Source organism: Corella eumyota, chromosome 3, assembly GCF_963082875.1.
Source record: "Corella eumyota chromosome 3, kaCorEumy4.1, whole genome shotgun sequence".
NCBI lineage: Eukaryota > Metazoa > Chordata > Ascidiacea > Phlebobranchia > Corellidae > Corella > Corella eumyota.
Window position 1 is genome coordinate 800,940 of NC_137492.1, and position 24,808 is coordinate 825,747.

Genomic DNA, 24,808 nt, shown 5'->3' on the forward strand with positions numbered 1-24,808 from the left:
GAAGCAATCATTCTTCGCAAGATCATCACCAGAAACCTCGAAAATAAAAGCACGGGCAGTTATCTGTGCCTAATTAGGTATTGTTAATATATTTATACACTTTTAAAATGGTGTCGTGTTCTGAATATGCGGACTGTTAAACGCCAGGCATTAAAATAACAAGTGTCGACACACGCGCGATCCTACCCCTAACCCATTGCATATTCAGATCAACAACACCATATAAACTTTATACAAGTTTTTATAAAACAATTTACACAAATATAGAAAATTCAATCTACTTAACCATTTTTTTGAAGTCCGCTTCGTCGAAACATCTATCTTCAGTGCGAAATAATTTAACTTTAATATATCAAATTAAAGACTATAAATCTTTAAAAAAAAATTTAATATTATAAGTGTAAACAAAACTAAACAAAATGTTATAAAGCTGTTGTTTTAATCCTAAACAAATATGGCCAACTTCTTCAACTACAAAGTCAAACTTAAAATAAAAACTTTTTTATTTAAACCTAAACCTTCAAAACACAAAATCCCGGATGTTAATTTGAACCAATCACGAACGACTATAAAGGAAATGACGTACACTCCGAAATGCAGTCACCCGTTAAACGACGTCACTATTCTACAAATCAATGTATTCTTCCGCTGATACAAACTACTAAAAAATTAATATTTCGCTTATAATTATAACTTAAATGTAAAAGAACAATATTTAATTAAAGTTATAACTTATTATACGTCACTCCTTATATTATAATCAACTTTTAACTTACATAAAACTAGCTTAACTGAACGTCCTTATAGAACTGCGTGTTTAGGCAAATCTCTGAGCAAGAAAAGCGCGTTAATTAAAACCTTGATTAGACGTTGCTGCGTGTTTGCCTCCAACCTATCTTGCTTAACTTTTGTTTAACGAAATATTTAAGCGAAATTCCTAAACAAGACTCCTAATTATGATATGCTGGAAATAAAAATTTAAAGTTGTCAATTTTTATAATATCAACGTATTTCTAAATTCTTGAATACAACAATTGAACCAATTATTATTAAATTTAACTTTAAATTATAAATTACTTACAACTATTTGAAACCAAGAAATTCTTTTTTTTTAAATTTTAATATTCAGGTTACTTTTAGGAGCTCCAAACTTTATATTTCTTTGTTATAAACCATGCATTGTTTGGCACTTGTTGTTAAACAAGCACAATCAACACAATCACTCACTTTTAATCTTAATTAAAACAAACAATTTATCACAATTATGCGTCATAAGAGTTCTTTATTACATAACATAATCACTCATATTATTTGTATTCAGTAAAAAATAAATTATTATTAAGATATTAATGTTTAAAATATGTTTATAAGTTGAATAAAATCAAACGTGAAACACGTGGGTCTCCCTAAGCAGTACAGTAAGCAAACCACGACCTCTTAGTACGGTTGAATTATTTTTGTTTTTATTTTATCCTCGGTAGTCTACAAACAGTAAACCAAATAAAAGATTTAAGTAAAACATCTACCTTACAAAACTTAACAAGATTATAATTGATATAAGTGAAATATAACGTAATAAAGAAATTTGACAAATTATAAAAAATATAACATTTTTAAACTAAAAGCGGGAGCTTTCCAAGATTTTAAACCATAATTAAAAATTAAATTTAAACTGAACGACAACAAAAACATGGATCAAATGATGAAAACTATAAAAATAGTTGATTAAATAGTTAATTGCAAAAATCTAGTTAAAAATACCAAACTCTTATAACATGGTAGAACGGAACACAAAAAAGACAAAATAATCATAGAATAAGAAAATAAAATATTTGTTCGGATGTCGCATAACATTTAAACCAAACACGAACTTTAACTACTTGTAAATATTTTAAACTTTAAACAAAAAAGCAAAATTAAAATAAATTATCCCTTCTATAACCTACATAAATATTATTATTATTTTGGTTTATGTGTGTTATCATAAAATAGGGTTGAATAAATAATAACAGTTTATATTTGTTTCCATAGCTTGCTTTTAAGTTGATTAAACACAGTTGGTCCTACAATACAATGCCACTAAAAACATGACGTCACCAAGAATATGGCATCATAATAACGTCACAAAGATGAATTGGCGAAACTAAATGCTCAGTGTTGATCGGAATTTTTATCGGTTAACCGGCTTGAAAGCTCGCCTTGAATTATTTGAATTACAAATAATTACAGTGTTGTAATTATTTCCTTCTTAGTACATCATTTAACCTAAAATACAATTATAAAAATGTTAAATATTTCCGCAATAAATTAAAAGACACTTAAATCTCCTTTATAAAATATAATAATATTTTTACTACAAAATATATTAGTTTAACAATGGATAAGAAATGTGGTTTAAAAACATAATTTAAAATTAAAACAATAAAATTATGGATTTAATTAAAACTAATTAAACTAATTATATTAAATGGTTATTATAAAGTTTATAAAATTCAGTGAATAATATTTAAATTCAACTTACAATAAAATATTTGGACCCGATTTATTTGCTTCACGTAATCGTTGTTGTCCTTCATCACTGAAACAACGATATGCATCTAATACTTCAAAGTTGTGGAGACATGATATGAAAGCATCAACACAACCATCCCCAAGCTTGTTGCCGCCAATATCCAACCATTCCATCTAAACATTTAAGTGTTTAAAACATTTTGTTTTATTTATGGAATAACAAAGCTATATAACCCCCATTGTAAAAACCATTATTACGTCATAATGATTTGAAACTTTATCGCATTTTACATTGATTTAAATTGTAAATTAAGTAATTAACAAAACGCGATTATTTTAATTATAAAAGTGCAATTTTAATAATTAATATATTTTAAAAAACTAATATTTATAATAAATATATTTGCGTGTTGTTAATTATTTAATTTTAAATAACCACAACGTTAAATAAAAGAGATAAAAAAATTTTGCAATAGAGTATGACGTCACAGAACAATCAGAATGACGATTGTTTATACAATGGTTTACACAACTTAGGTTATTTATTCAGTTAATAATTTTTTTTTCTTTTTATAAACAATTAAAACTCACTCATTATAATTATTAATATATAAACTTAACATAATTAATAAAAACAAAATAATCCAATTTTTTTTATATGTTAATATAACATTAAAAACATAAATTATATTACTTTTTAATAAAAAATCATTTTATAAAAACTATAACTTAATAAAACAAATTAAAAACAAAAAAGCAATTGTAATTATATTCAATAAACCAAACTAACCAACAATTTTAAATATATTTTACTTTAATTATATTAAACAAAACACCTACAGGAGATGCTAACTTTAAACATCCTTCAGCAATGGCAATCCCACCAACTTCTGTGATGTTACACTCCCTAATATAAAGCTTTTCAAACTTGTCCATAACTTTACCAAGTGCTTCCGCTACTTTATCAGTAATTTTGTTCCCCGATAAATTTAACCCCTTCATCTAATAAATAGAAAAATAAATTTATTTAATTTTCGGTTTGTTTTAAAAAATTTTTATTTAATTACTAAGTTAAAATATTAACAAAAAATAAAGGCACTTATACAGATTTGTAACTGAGTATGACGTCACAGAACAATCAGAATGATGATTGTTTGAATGATTGCTTGCACAACTTACGTTATTTATCCAGTAAATAATTTTTTTTTTTTATAAACAATTAAAATTCACTTATTATAATTAATTTATATAATAATTTAAGATAATTAAAAAAATAAACTATATTGATTTATATTAAATCCCTTTATAAAAACTATAACTTAATAAAACAAATTAAAAACAAAAAAGTAATTGTAATTATATCCAACAAACCAAACCAACCAACAATTTTAAATATATTCTACTTTAATTATATTAAATAAAACACCTACAGGAGATGCTAACTTTAAACATCCTTCAGCAATGGCAATCCCATCAACTTCTGTGATGTTACACTCACTAATATAAAGCACTTTAAACTTGTCCATAACTTTACCAAGTGCTTCCGCTCCTTTATCAGCAATTTTGTTCCCTGATAAATTTAACACCTTCATCTAATAAATAGAAAATTGGATTTATTTAATTTTAGGTTTGTTTGAAAACAATTTTATTTAATTACTAAGTTAAAATATTAACAAAAAATAAAGGCACTTATACAGATTTGTAACAGAGTATGACGTCACAGAACAATCAGAATGATGATTGTTTGAATGATTGCTTGCATAACTTACGTTATTTATTCAGTAAATAATTTTTTTTAATTTTTTTAAACAAATAAAACTCACGCAATAAAATTAATTAATATAATAATTTAACATAATTAATAAAAACAAGATATTCCAAATTCTTAATATGTTAATATAACATTAAAAAAAATAAACTATATTACTTTTAATAAAAAATCATTTTATAAAAATTATAACTTAATAAAACAATTTAAAAACAAAAAAGTAATTGTAATTATATCCAATAAACCAAACCAACCAACAATTTTAAATATATTCTGCTATAATTATATTAAATAAAACACCTACATGAGATGTTAACTTTAAACATCCTTCAGCAATGGCAATCCCACCAACTTCTGTGATGTTACAATACATAATATTAAGCACTTCAAACTTGTCCATAACTTTACCAAGTGCTTCCGCTTCTTCGTTATCAATGTTTTGGTTAAATGAGTTTAACGAAAATGTTATCTAAAAATAATTTAACAAAATTGATTAAAAAATTATCATAGTTAATACCTAACAATTTCTTGAATAAAAACCAATTATTGAAGCATACTGCTGGTTTACTATTATCGAAAAAAAAATTTAAAGAATGGCTTTAATAAATTTAGTTTTTTTTAAACTTAATGGTATAAACATTTTGCGTATATGTTTTTATAATATTTATGTTAAATTAATAAAGTTTTATTCACCTTCATGTATATAAAAATAATATTTTTTTTAATTATTTTTTATAAAAATAAAGTTTTATTAATAATAAAATTTTATAAGTTTAATAATTTACCACAAAATACTTATTGTCAAACAACAAAATATTGTTTGTGATGTCATACCAATATGAAACCAATTCAAAGTTTTAAACAGTTTAAAAGTTTATTGTATTTTTTAATGTTTAGTTATTTATTATGATTATCTTTAAATAACTGGGATGTATAAATTTATATTTGTCTCCATTTGTAAATGAAAAAATTAAAATCACTTTTTTAACTTAACTTATATGTAAGGTTATTGTTAAGATATAATAATAACATAACCTTGAAAAATACAAGATAAAAAATTTTTGTCACATAATATTTAAGCTAGAATAATCAAAAAACTATTTTTTTAATAATACCCTTATTTAATGGTACTAATTAACATGCATAAATTAAAAAACAATTAAAATAATCAAGTTTTACAAACCTTAGCCTTTCCTTTCTCAGCTGAAGATATTAACTTTAAACAATCAGTTAAACTTTTCAAATTGATTCTTACAAAAAGAGGTTTGGTGATTTTTTTAAACATGTAGCAAAGGTGAATAATATCACTTGGCAACAACTTTTCTTTAAAGTCAAGATCCAGGTTGTCAGGTAGAAGGTTTAACACAGATTGGTTGAGGTCATTATTTTCAGATTCGTACAAATAACTGCTAAGTTGAAGGATTGTAGCAGCGTGCTCTGGTTGTTGATTAGAATCTAAAGATGAAAGACTAAGTTTCTGACACAAGTCTTTAGCATATGTTTTCAACACCTTCCGTTTTCCATCACAAACTGTTGTAGAACAAGATTGAAACATAGACAAATCCTTGGAACTGTAGAATCCGTAAAGAAATTTTGTGACTACTTCCCATCGACTAGTGGAAAACTGCGGAACACATTCTTGAAATTCATCTCGACTTGCCAATAAGAATAAATACATAGCAGAAAACAGTTCTTGCCAGGTGAGATGACTGAAGTTGCTTCGTTTGTCTCCTTCTAATATCTTGACTCTCATGTTCGAAGAATCATAAACAAAAGTGTCAAGAAATGTTTTCAGAATTTTTTTTAAGATACCAGCATCAATTATGTCATTTTGGTCAAAAATAATTTTTGTATTCTTGAAACCATTCCAAGCAAGACAAGCAAGACCCTTGAAACCTTCTTTAAGATTTTCTGTGTTGTCGCGAAAATGTTCCGATCTAACATAGTGTAATAAAGAAGAAAGCATTACCTGCGTCATTGTTTTTAGTTCAACTGCTGTGTCAGTCAAAATTGCTTGATTTATGCAGTGCATAGTTAGAATGCAGTTGACAGGAACATAATTAAAAGCATCAATATCTGGATGATCTTGCAAGTATTTAGATACTTTAGATGAATTTTCCCCACATATCTGCACGCACATGTTTTCTTGAGCTTCCTTTTTAAAACCAAGTAATTTTACCACCAGGTTAGGTCTACAAGAAGGATGCCACTCAAACATTTGCTTTGGTCGAGATGTAATAAGCTTATAAGCATTAGGAAATAACTTTCCCTTAAAGATGCTATTTAAAAACTGCTCAGCTGATCCATTTGTAGAAACTAAACTTTTAGGTTCCTCCCCTAGCGTGGTACTATCAGCTTCATCCAGTCCATCAAAGATAAGGATCATGTCAGAACTGTTTTTAATACAATTAAATGATTCTACATCAGTAGATTCTGGCTTTTCCCAATCAATAGATGAATTTGCAACAAGAAATCTAAAAATTGACATTTCTTTACCAAAATCAACAGATCGCAACTTAATACAAAATAAGAATTTTATGTTCGCTAAAAAGTCATTATTTTTGCACCCGATGTTGCTTATAAGCATCTTAATAAGAGTGGTCTTCCCCATCCCAGCAGATCCTATCACCGAAACCACTTTGGAATTTAACTTTACAAATAGTTTTCTGTTTTCTCCCTTTAAATGTTTTTTGTCAGCATCCGTTTCAGCTTTTTGTGTTGCAAATTCAAAAAGTTTATTTAACTTAATTTTAGTTCCAGAGAAATTGTGAGTTAGCTTGGACATTCTTTTAAGTTGTTCTCTTCTGGTATTATGATGATCAACTGAATCCAAGTCTTTAATATCAGTGGAAGAGTATTCAGCAATTTCTAACTCAACATATTCTATCTGTTTGCCCAATTCAACAGGAGAGCAGAACTCACCAGCAAAAAGTCTAGCTTGTTCAAAACATTTTTCAGATAGTTCAACACATAAACAATCCCCTGAAATACAAAAATTTTGACTAAATATATTAGTTAAGGTATATATTTTATAATATAATTACTTACTTTATTTTACTTACCCCTCTAAAATTCTATGCAACTTATAATCCCATTTATTATACACATTACAACACAGATAAAATAGTTATGAAATTTTTTATATTGTCATAAATTAACCTAGTGATGTAAAAATGCTTTATTATTGTAAAATATTGAACCAGTGTGAATTTATTGTCATATACTTTTACGCTTGACCGATTTTATGTTCTTTCTTTAGCCAAGTATTGTCAGAGATAAGATATAAATTTAGCGTGTTAGTTTTATCTGTTTTAATCCAGTCCAATCTTATGTTTCTTTTTATGTACTTTGTGTAAATTAAGTATAAATGATAAACTGAATTACCAAGCCAACGAGATTTTACCATACCAATATATTGTTCAACTGGGCTTTGTCTTAAAATAGTTTGGTAAGCACGTGTTTTATAATGTTTTCACTACTGTTAATTTGAGTGTTTTATAATGTTTACTGTTATCTTAAAATAATTGTGTAGGGTATTTTGGATTATATAAGTAGTTTATATATGTTTCTTTGTTTTAGAAACCGTATTTTTCATCGATCTGTGTGCACCGTTTTTCGTTATAAGAATTGTGTTGTCCTATTGTTGCGTCATATGAAGGGCTAACAATAATAAGTTTAAAGAAAGTTAAACTGGTGTGATTGATGTCTAAACGAGTTAATAACTATAACTAAGTCTGGTGTTGGTAATTGATAATTTCTGCTACTCGTCTGAGTGTATCAAAGCCGCACTTATTGCAAGGACGACGTAACATCGTTTCAAACTATTTTAAACCATCTCGTTTCAAACTATTTTAAACTATAGAGTTTAATTTTAGTGCTGTTGAGCACGTTTCAGACTACTGATTAAATATGGAATCAAAAGATGCTGTTGTAGAGCTATTGGGCTCACTACAAGACAAATACAACCGAGCAGAACAGTTTATGCCAAAACCTGACAATGAGCTCAAGTTTAGGGAGTTGTTGAAGGAGGTTGATGCTGAATTCTACAAAGTGATGAGCCTTTGTGATTCAATGACCTCAAGCCAATCCATGCCAGAAACTGTCTCTAAGAAAAAAGATTGTGAACGGGTAAAGGCTGAGCTTGATGTTAAGGTTACTTGATGGCTGGCAGACTATATTGGTGCTGAAAAAAGCAGTAGTTTGTCGCCCGAAGAATTGTTTCATCTGGAACATTTAAATAGACCACCAAGTATTTGTTCTCGGTCGTCAAGTTCTAGTTCATGTAAAAGTTTGCGCCGCCTGTCAAAGGTGAAAATTAAGTTGGCATTGTTAGCCAAACGGCATGCTCAAGAAAGAACGTTGGGGCAACAAGCAGAGGCTGCCTCTAAAATGAGAGAGGCCGAACAAAGAGCTGCCTCTGAAATGAGAGAGGCCGAACAAAGAGCTGCCTCTGAAATGAGAGAAGCTGATCGCAAAGTAGAGTTTGCTCAAGCTGAATCTGATGCATGGGATGACAATGTATCTGAGAATGAAAGCGAGTTTTCAAGCCAGTATACAGATGCAAAATTGCCAGCAACAATTAAGATTGATTCAGTTTTACCCCAACCAAGTCAGAATACTTTCAAAATTGTTCCAATACCCACAAATAAGGAACAATCCATCAAGCAATCAATACAGAATCAAGCCACTTTGCAACCTGTTTTGCATAAGGAAGATTTTTCCCCATTGATAGAAAGGAAACCTCGCAAACCAATAATTCAAGTACAACAATCAAATTATGGAGATTTCAAGCCCCACTTACCCAAAGAAACCCCATACCTTTCAAGGTTGCCACCAATTCCACATTCCAAACCCCACTACTGTCCTTACCCTGAGGAAGTTTATTCTGCCCCAGCGAAACCCCGAATGACCGTTTCAGCTCGCAATAGCACAGAAGTCAAAAGAATATTACCAAATCCGGTGATTAAAAAATTTGATGGAGACCCAATGAAGTACACTTCCTTTATGAGTTCGTTCAAAATGCACATTGCAGATAATCCTCATGTTGAGACAGACGAGCTGCGTCTGTTGTTTCTGATTCAACATTGTTCAGAAAAGGTGTGTCAGACTATTGAACATTATACTGGAAGAGATGGATCCGGATATGCCTTAGCTATAAAGAGGTTAAAGTATGACTTTGGTCAACCTCATGTTATAGCAAATTGTTGTGAGAGGTACATTTTGGAAAGCCCTAAGGTAAAGGCTAACGATTCCGATGGTTTAATGTCGTTTTCCATTCTGTTGGAAAAATGTGTTACTTCAATGAAAGAATTAAAAGAGTTTGCTAGTCTGAATTCGTTTAGGACAATGGTTTAAATTATCGACAAGCTACCTGAGAGTCTAAAGAAAGAATGGGTTTATTTTCTGTCCGAATTGTTAAAGAAAGCGGGCATGAGGCTAGTTTCATTGATCTGGTTAGGTTTGTCACCAGACAGTCTGAAATAGCTAATTCTCTGTATGGAAAAGCTGTATATGGTCAAAGCAGCTTAAGAAGCACTGGTAACAACACAAGGCGTCAAAGGGGATCCGCTTGCAATGCTATGTCTGCAGAAGCGATACCCAAGGAAATCAAATTATCCCAAAATCCTGCCTGTGTCTGTTGTAAGAAATTTCATTCACTTTCTAACTGTTCAGAATTTAAAGGAATGTCATCCCGAGATAAAATAAATCTTGTTAGAATGAAGTCACTCTGCTTTCGCTGTTTGTGTCATGGACATCACATTGGTAATTGTGAAATCAAAGCAGTGTGTGAAGTTAAAGGTTGTGCTGCAAATAATCATCACACTTTGCTGCATAAATTACAAGTTAGTACCGAATCAACATCACGACAAAAGGAGATTTCATGTTCTATGATTAAAGCAAATGAAATTGCTGGAAACGGTGTCTACTTCAATGTAATTCCAGTAAAGGTGCGCTATCAAAACAAAGTGGTCAAAACATATGCCTTTTTGGACCAGGGTTCTTCTGATTCCTTTTGTGAGCATAAACTGATTGAAAGTTTAGGTGCTACTGGAGCTCAGAAACGTTTAAAGCTGAAAACCATGACTGATCAGGCAAAAGAATGTCTAAGTACCTCAGTTAGTCTATCTGTTGGTTCTTTAATTGATGAAGAAGTCAACATAAATTTACCAGAAGTACTGTCGATTGAAGAAATACCCATTAAACCAAACGTTAAGCCGACAAAGAGAACGCTTAAGATGCACAAATACCTACAAGATATTGAATTACCTGAAGTAAATGGAGGCACTGTTACTCTGCTTATTGGAGCCAATGTCACAGAAGCCTTTAGAGTTAAAGAGACTTGCTTGGGTCCATCTGGTTGTCCCGACGCCGTGAGAACAACCCTTGGTGGGTCCCTGTTTGGTCCGACGTTGTTTGCCAGGAAGCCACTGGACAGGGAAGCTGTGGTGTCTCAGGTTAGTGTCCAAGAAATTGAGAAATGTGAGCTGCTAAAGCCTCGAGATCGTTATGTAATAGCCAATGAACTAGAAGTTGCAAATTCTAGGGAAGATAGAAGGTTCTTATGATGGTCTTAAGGTGATATGACAAAGAAGGCAATTCCACATAGAATGACGGTTCATCTGTTTGGTGCCCGTTCATCACCAAGTTGTGCATCGTTTTGCCTCAAGCAAGTTGCAAGCAGTTTTGGATCTGGTTATTCTCAAAAGGCAGTCGACGTCGTGCAAAGGAGTTTTTATGTTGACGATTGTCTTACTTCGGTGTCGAGTGTTACAGAAGGACCTCAATTAATTAAAGAACTTCGTGATATGTTGTCAAAAGGTGGTTTCAACTTGACGAAATGGCTATCAAATAATGAGGATGTGCTAAATTCTGTTCCTGAGGAGCAAAGGTCAAAGACTGTAACTTCCATGAGTTTAGATGATTGTGTTGTTGATCGGGTACTTGGAGTCTACTGGGATGTGTCCAAGGATGAGTTTCAGTTCAAGGTTTCATTGAAGAAAAATCCCTACACAAGACGAGGACTACTTTCCACAGTAAATTCACTGTTCGACCCATCAGGATTTGTAACTCCAGTTACACTTGAAGCAAGATTGATAATGAGAGATCTGTGTTCTCAGGATTTAACTTGGGATGAAAATATTTCTGAAAGTGACTCTAGAAGATGGGAAGAGTGGTTACAAGGGCTTCCAAAGTTAAGGGCAATTTCGCTCCCTCGCAGTTTTAAAGGATCTACAGAAAAGATCACTGAATATCAGCTACACCATTTTGCTGATGCTTCAATGCAAGCTTATGGAGCTGTGTGTTATCTAAGAGCCATTGATAAATTCAATAACGTGCATTGTTCCTTTGTGATGGGGAAGTCCCATATTGCCCCACAGTCTAGCACCACCATACCCCGCCTAGAACTTCTTGCTGCAGTTACTGCTGTTCGATTAGATATCTTGGTCAAAGAAGAGTTGAAGTTAGCCAATTGTTCATCAGTGTTTTGGTCGGATTCAACAGCGGTTTTACAGAGTATATATAACGAACATAAAAGGTTTCCAGTGTTTGTGGCAAATCGGCTTGCTGAAATTGAAAGGTCAAGTAACATTTCAAGTTGGAGATATGTTCCTACAAAGTTAAACCCAGCTGATGATGCAACACGTGTTATTACAGCAAGTGAATTTCTGGAATCTGGAAGATGGTTGTCTGGTCCAGATTTCTTAGCAGAACCACCAGAATTTATCCACCACAACTGGATAAACTACCCAAATTGCCCGATGATTTTCCACTATTTGAGAGAAAGTTTCCTGTCAGGGTAATGTCAGCCCTTACCATGGAAATAACGCCAACGGATTATTTTATTTCATAGTTTTTATGTTTGTTTGAACCGGTTAAAAAGAGCCACTGCATGGATTTTGAAATTCAAGTGTTTTCTGGCTAATAAAAGAGAGGCTAGTTTGGATAAAGTTTTAATATCCAGCAGTTTAAATAGATCTGAGTTGTGCCAAGCGGAAATTGAACTGGTGAAGTATACCCAACGAACGAATTTTCCTGTTTTGATGAAAATGTTGTCTCAGAAAAATTTAAAGCTGAAAAAAAATATGTGTTCAAAATCAGTCTACAATTCAAGTCCAGTGTTGATGAATGGCATGCTTAGAGTTGGGGGAAGATTAACCAGAGCAACGATTGACTTTAACTTAAAACATCCGGCCATTTTACCAAAGTTGTTAATTGATTGGCATCATCGCAAATCGGGCCACTCTGGACTAAATTATACATGGAATTCAATTCGAAGTTTTTATTGGATCGAAAAGGGAAGCTCTGTTATTCGAACTGTCATTAATCGATGCCTGCCCTGTCGTCGCCGAAGCTCTAGTAATGGAAAGCAAATAATGTCAGATTTGCCAAAGGCTCGTTTGCAGGTTAATGAGCCACCTTTTAGTTACACTGAAGTGGACTACTTTGGGCCGCTACTTATTAAACAAGGCCGAAGCCAAGTAAAGAGGTATGGTTGTCTTTTCACATGTATGACAACACTTGGAAGTAGCTCACAGTCTGTCAACTGACTCCTTTATTTCAGCTTTAAGGAGATTTATTGGAAGAAGAGGACGAGTTAATGAAATGTTTTCTGATAATGGCACTAATTTTGTGGGTGCTGAAAAAATTCTTCGCGAAGCTATTCAGGGCTGGAACAGACGTCAAATTGAAAATTACCTGAAGCAACAGGAAATAACTTGGACGTTTAACCCACCTGCTGCTAGCCACTTTGGAGGAGCTTGAGAGCGTATGATCAGAACCATTAGGAGAATATTGTTATCTCTTTCAACTCAAAGAATCCAAACTGATGAAATGTTACACACACTGTTCATTGAAGTAGAGGCAATTGTGAACTCTCGACCTTTGACCCCTCTAGCTTTCACGAAAGGAAATGCAAAGGCGTTATCGCCTAATGACTTACTTATGCCGAAGCCAACCCATGGTTTGCCCCCTACTTTAACCACTGAAAGGGATTGTTACGCCCTGCAACGCTGGCGAAATACTCAATATCTAGCAGATGAGTTCTGGAGGCGCTTTGTTAAAGAGTATCTTCCATTGATAACTTCACGTCAAAAATGGCATGTGCGAAAAGGCAACTTTATGGTCAGCGATATTGTTCTTCTTGTGGATAACTTAAACCCACGTTTCCAGTGGCAACTTGGTCGGATTACAACAACTTATTCTTATTCAACTGGAGTGGTGCGATCAGTGTCCATTAAAACTGCAAACAATGAGGTGAAGCAACCGATTGCAAAATTGTGCTTGATAGTCGAGGCGGATAAAGGGTTGTGCGGTGAAGCCCCTAACTGGATACAAAGTGACCAACATGGTAGTCCAGGTTCGCTAGAGGAGGTTCATGTGGGTCCAGGCTCGCTAGAGGGGGTTCAAGTGAGTTCAGGTTCGCTAGAGGAGGTTCAAGTGGGTCCAGGTTCGCTAGAGGAGGTTCAAGTGGGTTCAGGTTCGCTAAAGGAGGTTCAAGTGGGTCCAGGTTCGCTAGAGGAGGTTCAAGTGGGTTCAGGTTCGTTAGAGGAGGTTCAAGTGGGTCCAGGTTCGCTAGAGGAGGTCTAATAAGACATTGAACAATAGTAGCAAAGATGCTACAAAATTAGTTCCGAGAACTAATCGAACTTTTAACTTTAGTTGTTATCGACTAGACGCTTACAAAGGGCGTTAAATTGACACTTAATAGGTAGTTTGTTTGTAAAATATGTTCTTCTGGGGTTACATATTTGGGGGGAGTGTAAAATATTGAACCAGTGTGAATTTATTGTCATATACTTTTACGCTTGAACGCTTTTATGTTCTTTCTTTAGCCAAGTATTGTCAGAGATAAGATATAAATTTAGCGTGTTAGTTTTATCTGTTTTAATCCAGTCCAATCTTATGTTTCTTTTTATGTACTTTGTGTAAATTAAGTATAAATGATAAACTGAATTACCAAGCCAACGAGATTTTACCATACCAATATATTGTTCAACTGGGCTTTGTCTTAAAATAGTTTGGTAAGCACGTGTTTTATAATGTTTTCACTACTGTTAATTTGAGTGTTTTACACAATTTGAGTGCACCGTTTTTCGTTATAAGAATTGTGTTGTCCTATTGTTGCGTCATATGAAGGGCTAACAATAATAAGTTTAAAGAAAGTTAAACTGGTGTGATTGATGTCTAAACGAGTTAATAACTATAACTAAGTCTGGTGTTGGTAATTGATAATTTCTGCTACTCGTCTGAGTGTATCAAAGCCGCACTTATTGCAAGGACGACGTAACATCGTTTCAAACTATTTTAAACCATCTCGTTTCAAACTATTTTAAACTATAGAGTTTAATTTTAGTGCTGTTGAGCACGTTTCAGACTACTGATTAAATATGGAATCAAAAGATGCTGTTGTAGAGCTATTGGGCTCACTACAAGACAAATACAACCGAACAGAACAGTTTATGGCAAAACCTGACAATGAGCTCAAGTTTAGGGAGTTGTTGAAGGAGGTTGATGCTGAATTCTACAAAGTGATGAGCCTTTGTGATTCAATGACCTCAAGCCAATCCATGCCAGAAACTGTCTCTAAGAAAAAAGATTGTAAACGGGTAAAGGCTGAGCTTGATGTTAAGGTTACTTGATGGCTGGCAGACTATATTGGTGCTGAAAAAAGCAGTAGTTTGTCGCCCGAAGAATTGTTTCATCTGGAACATTTAAATAGACCACCAAGTATTTGTTCTCGGTCGTCAAGTTCTAGTTCATGTAAAAGTTTGCGCCGCCTGTCAAAGGTGAAACTTAAGTTGGCATTGTTAGCCAAACGGCATGCTCAAGAAAGAACGTTGGGGCAACAAGCAGAGGCTGCCTCTAAAATGAGAGAGGCCGAACAAAGAGCTGCCTCTGAAATGAGAGAGGCCGAACAAAGAGCTGCCTCTGAAATGAGAGAAGCTGATCGCAAAGTAGAGTTTGCTCAAGCTGAATCTGATGCATAGGATGACAATGTATCTGAGAATGAAAGCGAGTTTTCAAGCCAGTATACAGATGCAAAATTGCCAGCAACAATTAAGATTGATTCAGTTTTACCCCAACCAAGTCAGAATACTTTCAAAATTGTTCCAATACCCACAAATAAGGAACAATCCATCAAGCAATCAATACAGAATCAAGCCACTTTGCAACCTGTTTTGCATAAGGAAGATTTTTCCCCATTGATAGAAAGGAAACCTCGCAAACCAATAATTCAAGTACAACAATCAAATTATGGAGATTTCAAGCCCCACTTACCCAAAGAAACCCCATACCTTTCAAGGTTGCCACCAATTCCACATTCCAAACCCCACTACTGTCCTTACCCTGAGGAAGTTTATTCTGCCCCAGCGAAACCCCGAATGACCGTTTCAGCTCGCAATAGCACAGAAGTCAAGAGAATATTACCAAATCCGGTGATTAAAAAATTTGATGGAGACCCAATGAAGTACACTTCCTTTATGAGTTCGTTCAAAATGCACATTGCAGATAATCCTCATGTTGAGACAGACGAGCTGCGTCTGTTGTTTCTGATTCAACATTGTTCAGAAAAGGTGTGTCAGACTATTGAACATTATACTGGAAGAGATGGATCCGGATATGCCTTAGCTATAAAGAGGTTAAAGTATGACTTTGGTCAACCTCATGTTATAGCAAATTGTTGTGAGAGGTACATTTTGGAAAGCCCTAAGGTAAAGGCTAACGATTCCGATGGTTTAATGTCGTTTTCCATTCTGTTGGAACAATGTGTTACTTCAATGAAAGAATTAAAAGAGTTTGCTAGTCTGAATTCGTTTAGGACAATGGTTAAAATTATCGACAAGCTACCTGAAAGTCTAAAGAAAGAATGGGTTTTATTTTCTGTCCGAATTGTTGAAGAAAGCGGGCATGAGGCTAGTTTCATTGATCTGGTTAGGTTTGTCGCCAGACAGTCTGAAATAGCTAACTCTGTATAGAAAAGCTGTATATGGTCAAAGCAGCTTAAGAAGCACTGGTAACAACACAAGGCGTCAAAGGTTATCCGCTTGCAATGCTATGTCTGCAGAAGCGATACCCAAGGAAATCAAATTATCCCGAAATCCTGCTTGTGTCTGTTGTAAGAAATTTCATTCACTTTCTATCTGTTCAGAATTTAAAGGAATGTCATCCCGAGATAAAATAAATCTTGTTAGAATGAAGTCACTCTGCTTTCGCTGTTTGTGTCATGGACATCACATTGGTAATTGTGAAATCAAAGCAGTGTGTGAAGTTAAAGGTTGTGCTGCAAATAATCATCACACTTTGCTGCATAAATTACAAGTTAGTGCCGAATCAACATCACGACAAAAGGAGATGTCATGTTCCACGATTAGAGCAAATGAAATTGCTGGGAACGGTGTCTACTTCAATGTAATTCCAGTAAAGGTGCGCTATCAAAACAAAGTGGTCAAAACATATGCCTTTTTGGACCAGGGTTCTTCTGATTTCTTTTGTGAGCATAAACTGATTGAAAGTTGAGGTGCTACTGGAGCTCAGAAACGTTTAAGGCTAAAAACCATGACTGATCAGGCAAAGGAATGTCTAAGTACCTCAGTTAGTCTATCTGTTGGTTCCTTAATTGATGAAAAAGTCAACATAAATTTACCAGAAATACTGTCGATTGAAAAAATACCCATTAAACCAAACGTTAAGCCGACAAAGAGAACGCTTAAGATGCACAAATACCTACAAGATATTAAATTACCTGAAGTAATTGGAGGTACTGTTACTCTGCTTATTGGAGCCAATGTCACAGAAGCCTTTAGAGTTAAAGAGACTCGCTTGGGTTCATCTGGTTGTCCCGACGCCATGAGAACAACCCTTGGTTGGTCCCTGTTTGGTTCGACGTTGTTTGCCAGGAAGCCACTGGACAGGGAAGCTGTGGTGTCTCAGGTTAGTGTCCAGGAAATTGAAAAGTGTGAGCTGCTAAAACCTCCAGATCGTTATGTAATAGCCAATGAACTAGAAGTTGCAAATTCTCGAGAAGATAGAATTGCCTTCAAGCAAATGAAGCAGTCGGTCAAGTTAGTAAACGGCCATTTTCAGCTCCCGTTGCTTTGGAAACATCAGGAAATAAGGCTGCCTGACAACCTTAAAATGGCCGAGCGTCGTCTCGAGAGTCTGAAAAGGCGACTGGTTCGAGATAAAAATTTACACCAAAAGTATTTGGTGGTAATGTCCACATATATTAGGAAAGGCTATGCTGAAGAGGTGCCGGTAAAAAAACTTGAAACCAGTACTTTAACATGGTATATACCTCATCACCCTGTTATCAACATACACAAGCCAGACAAGCTACGCATTGTGTATGATTGTGCCGCTAAATATTGCAACATTTCACTCAACGGAACACTCATGAAAGGTCCTAATCTGATGAACAGTCTGGTTGCAGTGCTGACACGATTTAGAAAGGGTCCAATTGCCTTGGTCGCAGATGTAGAAACAATGTTTCATCAAGTGAAAGTAGATCCTGGGGATCGTGACGCGTTAAGGTTCTTATGGTGGTCTGAAGGTGATATGACAAAGAAGGCAATTCCACATAGAATGGCGGTTCATCTGTTTGGTGCCCGTTTATCACCAAGTTGTGCATCGTTTTGCCTCAAGCAAGTTGCAAGCAGTTTTGGATCTGGTTATTCTCAAAAGGCAGTCGACGTCGTGCAAAGGAGTTTTTATGTTGACGATTGTCTTACTTCGGTGTCGAGTGTTACAGAAGGACCTCAATTAAATAAAGAACTTCGTGATATGTTGTCAAAAGGTGGTTTCAACTTGACGAAATGGCTATCAAATAATGAGGATGTGCTAAAATCTGTTCCTGAGGAGCAAAGGTCAAAGACTGTAACTTCCATGAGTTTAGATGATTGTGTTGTTGATCGGGTACTTGGAGTCTACTGGGATGTGTCCAAGGATGAGTTTCAGTTCAAAGTGTCATTGAAGAAAAATCCCCACACAAGACGAGGACTACTTTCCACAGTAAATTCACTGTTCGACCCATTAGGATTTGTAACTCCAGTTACACTTGAAGCAAGATTGATAATGAGAGATCTGTGTTCTTAGGATTTAACTTGGGATGAAAATATTTCTGAAAGTGACTCTAGAAGATGGGAAGAGTGGTTACAAGGGCTTCCAAAGTTAAGGGCAATTTCGCTCTCTCGCAGTTTTAAAGGATCTACAGAAAAGATCACTGAATATCAACTACACCATTTGCTTATGGAGCTGTGTGTTATCTTATGGAGCTGTGTGTTATCTAAGAGCCATTGATAAATTCAATAACAAGCATTGTTCCGTTGTGATAGGGAAGTCCCATATTGCCCCACAGTCTAGCACCACCATACCCCGCCTAGAACTTCTTGCTGCAGTTACTGCTGTTCGATTAGATATCTTGGTCAAAGAAGAGTTGAAGTTAGCCAATTGTTCATCAGTGTTTTGGTCGGATTCAACAGCGGTTTTACAGAGTATATATAACGAACAAAAAAGGTTTCCAGTGTTTGTGGCAAATCGGCTTGCTGAAATTGAAAGGTCAAGTAACATTTCAAGTTGGATTTATGTTCCTACAAAGTTAAACCCAGCTGATGATGCAACACGTGTTATTACAGCAAGTGAATTTCTGGAATCTGGAAGATGGTTGTCTGGTCCAGATTTCTTAGCAGAACCACCAGAATGCTGGCCATCACAACTGGATAAACTACCCAAATTGCCCGATGATTTTCCACTATTTGAGAGAAAGTTTCCTGTCAGGGTAATGTCAGCCCTTACCATGGAAATAACGCCAACGGATTATTTTATTTCATATTTTTTATGTTTGAACCGGTTAAAAAGAGCCACTGCATGGATTTTGAAATTTAAGTGTTTTCTGGCTAATAAAAGAGAAGCCAGTTTGGATAAAGTTTTAATATCCAGCAGTTTAAATAGATCTGAGTTGTGCCAAGCGGAAATTGAACTGGTGAAGTATACCCAACGAACGAATTTTCCTGTTTTGATGAAAATGTTGTCTCAGAAAAATTTAAAGCTGAAAAAAAATATGTGTTCGAAATCAGTCTACAATTTAAGTCCAGTGTTGATGAATGGCATGCTTAGAGTTGGTGGAAGATTAACCAGAGAAACGATTGACTTTAACTTAAAACATCCGGCCATTTTACCACATGATTCCCATTCAACAAAGTTGTTAATTGATTGGCATCATCGCAAATCGGGCCACTCTGGACTAAATTATACATGGAATTCAATTCGAAGTTTTTATTGGATCGAAAAGGGAAGCTCTGTTATTCGAACTGTCATTAATCGATGCCTGCCCTGTCGTCGCCGAAGCTCTAGTAATGGAAAGCAAATAATGTCAGATTTGCCAAAGGCTCGTTTGCAGGTTAATGAGCCACCTTTTAGTTACACTGAAGTGGACTACTTTGGGCGGCTACTTATTAAACAAGGCCGGAGCCAAGTAAAGAGGTATGGTTGTCTTTTCACATGTATGACAACACGTGCCATACACTTGGAAGTAGCTCACAGTCTGTCAACTGACATCCTTATTTCAGCTTTAAGGAGATTTATTGGAAGAAGAGGACGAGTTAATGAAATGTTTTCTGATAATGGCACTAATTTTGTGGGTGCTGAAAAAATTCTTCGCGAAGCTATTCAGGGCTGGAACAGACGTCAAATTGAAAATTACCTGCAGCAACAGGAAATAACTTGGACGTTTAACCCACCTGCTGCTAGCCACTTTGGAGGAGCTTGGGAGCGTATGATCAGAACCGTTAGGAGAATATTGTTATCTCTTTCAACTCAAAGAATCCAAACTGATGAAATGTTACACACACTGTTCGTTGAAGTTAAGGCAATTGTGAACTCTCGACCTTTGACCCCTCTAGCTTTCACGAAAGGAAATGCAAAGGCGTTATCGCCTAATGACTTACTCATGCCGAAGCCAACCCATGATTTGCCCCCTACTTTAACTACTGAAAGGGATTGTTACGCCCTGCAACGCTGGCGAAATACTCAATATCTAGCAGATGAGTTCTGGAGGCGCTTTGTTAAAGAGTATCTTCCATTGATAACTTCACGTCAAAAATGGCATGTGCGAAAAGGCAACTTTATGGTCAACAATATTGTTCTTCTTGTGGATAACTTAAACCCACGTTGCCAGTGGCAACTTGGTCGGATTACAACAACTTATCCTTATTCAACTGGAGTGGTGCGATCAGTGTCCGTTAAAACTGCAAACAATGAGATGAAGCAACCGATTGCAAAATTGTGCTTGATAGTCGAGGCGGATAAAGGGTTGTGCAGTGAACCCCCTAACTGGATACAAAGTGACCAACATGGTAGTCCAGGTTCGCTAGAGGAGGTTCATGTGGGTTCAGGTTTGCTAGAGGAGGTTCAAGTGGGTCCAGGTTCGCTAGAGGAGGTTCAAGTGGGTCCAGGTTCGCTAGAGGAGGTTCAAGTGGGTTCAGGTTTGCTAGAGGAGGTTCAAGTGGGTCCAGGTTCGCTAGAGGAGGTTCAAGTGGGTTCAGGTTCGCTAGAGGAGGTTCAAGTGGGTCCAGGTTCGCTAGAGGAGGTTCAAGTGGGTCCAGGTTCGCTAGAGGAGGTTCAAGTGGGTCCAGGTTCGCTAGAGGAGGTCTAATAAGACATTGAACAATAGTAGCAAAGATGCTACAAAATTAGTTCTGAAAACTAATCGAACTTTTAACTTTAGTCGTTATCGACTAGACGCTTACTAAGGGCGTTAAATTGACACTTAATAGGTAGTTTGTTTGTAAAATATGTTCTTCCGGGGTTACATATTTGAGGGGAGTGTAAAATATTGAACCAGTGTGAATTTATTGTCATATACTTTTACGCTTGAACGCTTTTATGTTCTTTCTTTAGCCAAGTATTGTCAGAGATAAGATATAAATTTAGCGTGTTAGTTTTATCTGTTTTAATCCAGTCCAATCTTATGTTTCTTTTTATGTACTTTGTGTAAATTAAGTATAAATGATAAACTGAATTACCAAGCCAACGAGATTTTACCATACCGATATATTGTTCAACTGGGCTTTGTCTTAAAATAGTTTGGTAAGCACGTGTTTTATAATGTTTTCACTACTGTTAATTTGAGTGTTTTAAAATGTTTACTGTTATCTTAAAATAATTGTGTAGGGTATTTTGGATTATATAAGTAGTTTATATATGTTTCTTTGTTTTAGAAACCGTATTTTTCATCGATCTGTGTGCACCGTTTTTCGTTATAAGAATTGTGTTGTCCTATTGTTGCGTCATATGAAGGGCTAACAATAATAAGTTCAAAGAAAGTTAAACTGGTGTGATTGATGTCTAAACGAGTTAATAACTATAACTAAGTCTGGTGTTGGTAATTGATAATTTCTGCTACTCGTCTGAGTGTATCAAAGCCGCACTTATTGCAAGGACGACGTAACAATTATATTCATAGACCAGAAGCCTATATTTTTGCTTAAAAAGTATAAGGTAATAGGCCAACAATATAGATTTAGTAGGCTTTCATTTGTTACATAAATGTTCACAGCAAAGTTTTTTTTTATACCAAAGCCAGAGACATAAAACACTCACCTTGCATATTTCTTGTTGGCGTTCTTTGTGTTGGAGAAGGATTTAAAATTCCTTTTACCTGGGCTTGAGGTTCCTCAGGATATTCCTTTAAAAAAACTTTAGTTAAGTAAAACAAATTGCTATCCACAGCCTTAGAAAAACAAAATACAAAAAAAGTTAATGTATCTTTTCTCTTTTGTCACAATAAGATAAATGGTTAAAAAAATGTTTGTGTAAAACATTTTTTATGTTACAACAACAATAATGCTCATATCCAAGAACAACATGCAAAACTGCAAAACTTAAAAACCTCGCTTATTTAACATTTGTATTTAAATAATTTAACATTTGTATTTGGTATACATTAAACTGGCTTTGGCTTAAATCATAAGATAAATCCCAGATGCATACAACTTGAGATTAAGTTAGAGTAATATCATGAGGTCAGTAATATTTTAAACTTGTACAACTTGAGACTAATTTGGCCTAATAATATGAAATCAATAACATTCGAAACTTTAACAACTTGAGACTAGGCTGGGGTTATAACATGAGGTTAATAATATCTTAAACTTGTACAACTTAAGACTGGGTAGCAGTAATATTATGAGGTCAATAATATCTTAAATTTGTACAAAACTTGTACAAAAATATTTTATTTTAAACCAAAATATGTAGTGATACATTTAATATTAAATATTAAATAAATTAAATACCTTTCTTGGAGAAGGTGTGTACTGCTCTTTACCTTCTTTTGAGGCACCTGTTCAATGAAAAAATATTAATTATGAAAAGCAATAGTTGTATAACATATAAAATGGTAGCGTAGTTATGCTAAAGTTATGTATAATTAGTTAAAGTAATCGTTGTAGTAGTTTACAAGTGCTCTATGCTCTTGCTTATGCCAGAGCCTAAGTAGGATTAAGATGCTAAGACTAAGATATCACGACTAAGATGGTGGGACCTAAAAGGCTAGGTTCTAAGTAAAACTAAAATGCTAAAACTTGCTAATGTTGAAGCCAAAGAAGAACATGAAATGTTGGTTACAATTTTGTTAGCATGCAAGCTTACTCTAATTCCAAGATTTAAAATACAAGAATATAAGATTAACAAAATTACAACTAATTTTGTTTATTCATGTCATTAAACTTATTTACCACTTGCAAAAATATTACAGCGTTCTAAATTTCCTCCAGATACATTTACTCCACCAGATTGGTCGACATTGAGAGTGTTTTGAATATTCTGAGTGTTTTGAATATTCTGAGTGTTTTGGATAGTTTGGTTTGAGGTAAATTGATTTTGATTAATAACAGCAGATTGAATATTTACCACTGCATCTGCAAGAAAATATTTCAATTAAAAATCAAAAACTATACAATAAGCCCTTTTACATGGGGCGTTTAATCGCGTTTCGGAACAGGTCGAAAACACGACTCTCTCCTATTTACGCTGACTCATGTATTCAAGAGAATTAAACTGATTCGAAACCCGTTCCAAAAACCCGGTCGTAACTGCTAAGTTCACAGCGAGAAAACGCGCTCATTAAATATTATTGCCTTTTTTACTTTTATGGGCATAATTTTAATTAAATTTTAATATCAATACAACTCACTAGAAGAAAAACAAAAAAATTTCAAACGTTTTAATGTGGTGGAGTAATTTTTCGATAACTTAAAATAAAAATTTAAATATTTTTGTTAACTTAATAAATTTCTATGCCTACCCTTTCATTTAGAATTAATATTTCTTTATTTTTTGTTGAACTAGAATATGTAAAACTTAAAATTATAGCATCAAATGCTACATTTCTAATATTTTTTATTCTGTAATTCATTACATAAAATAGGAATCTAATTTCCGAAGCACCCATGTAAATTTGTAGCTTTTGCGTTGATTCTCTTTTTAAACAGCTTCGTAAAACTGGTTCGGAACGCATTTAAGTGCCCATATAAAAGGACTTATTGTCAATTTATATTAAAACTCAATGGAAATTAAACCAAAACTTTTTAGTTTACCTTCAACCCTAAAAATATATAACAAACTTACTTGGGGGTAAATTTAATGTACTAAGATCAACACCAGTAGGAATATTTATAACAGGTGCTTGAGAATCCTGTAAAAATTGAATTCAATTAAAACCTCATGACTTAATAAAAACTTTACAAAAACATTAAACAAGATTTTTAATTTTTGAAACTTTTAAATTAAAATACGATAACTTTTATAAATAATGTTAAAGTAGTAAAACGCACAACTTTAAATATCAACGAAGCTAAAACAGTAAATATGTAATTGTTAAACAACATGCACCTGGGAACGGTTTACATTTGTCAAAGTTGGATCATTACTATTTGGCAACTCTGAGTCATTGTTACTTGGCATTGATGACTCTGAATTATTTGGCAACTCTGGGTTACTATTTTCCATTTTTATTTTTCCTAATACTAAATAAAAAATAAATAGTTTTTGAACTATTTTCTTCTTTAAGATGTTGTTACCACGTGTTTTATGTGAGTAATAAATGGGATTTGTTAGAATAATTAACCCTACACTACAACATAAAAGCATTAATATTTATACATTTTTAAAGCTATAAAAAGTTTACTTTAAAAAAGTTTTATTTTTTTAAAATTTTCTATCTTAATGCAACAAAATGTCAAATATATTACAAAAATATTACTAAAATACAATTCAGTGAAACCTAACAATAAAAACCAAGTTTAATGACTAAATATTATTAAATCTGCGGGCCGAGGTGTCGGCGGGCTGAAGTCTGGAAGTGATTGGCATTCTTCCTTTGCGCCCATTTATTTAAAAAAACATACTGACAGACTGAGTACATAAATGGTTATAACATACTAATATATTAAACATTTAGAGCAGACTTTTTTATATCGGTACAAAAATAAAAAGGCACAACTTCTGTTGAAACTCTGGCGTGTAAGTCAA

The 24,808-nt window shown here is 34.0% G+C and overlaps 1 protein-coding gene across 1 annotated transcript; it reads right to left on the reverse strand.

Annotated features, from left to right (window-relative positions):
• Positions 1-1,404: 1,404 nt before the first annotated feature.
• Positions 1,405-24,297, reverse strand: LOC145745392 (NACHT, LRR and PYD domains-containing protein 3-like). Its single transcript, XM_082563454.1, has 11 exons — positions 24,170-24,297; positions 23,906-23,972; positions 23,014-23,196; positions 22,573-22,619; positions 21,878-21,962; positions 5,463-7,261; positions 4,584-4,748; positions 3,942-4,103; positions 3,352-3,513; positions 2,522-2,685; positions 1,405-2,265 (listed from the first exon to the last, which is right to left on the reverse strand). Exons 1-11 carry the CDS (start codon positions 24,284-24,286, stop codon positions 2,238-2,240), a joined length of 2,979 nt encoding a protein of 992 aa, XP_082419580.1. The 5' UTR covers positions 24,287-24,297; the 3' UTR covers positions 1,405-2,237.
• Between the last annotated feature and the right edge of the window lie 511 nt (positions 24,298-24,808).

What these genes read in the sequence shown, in the direction of transcription:
- LOC145745392 (XM_082563454.1), bottom strand. Translation starts at nt 24,286, where the DNA reads ATGGAAAATAGTAACCCAGAGTTGCCAAATAATTCAGAGTCATCAATG. An exon ending in GCCAACAAGAAATATGCAAG is followed by an intron (nt 7,262 to 21,877) that starts GTGAGTGTTTTA and finishes TTTGTATTTCAG; the next exon opens with GGGATTGTTTATGTGTTGAA. An exon ending in TCGGGTCCAAATATTTTATT is followed by an intron (nt 2,266 to 2,521) that starts GTAAGTTGAATT and finishes ATTGTATTTTAG; the next exon opens with GTTAAATGATGTACTAAGAA.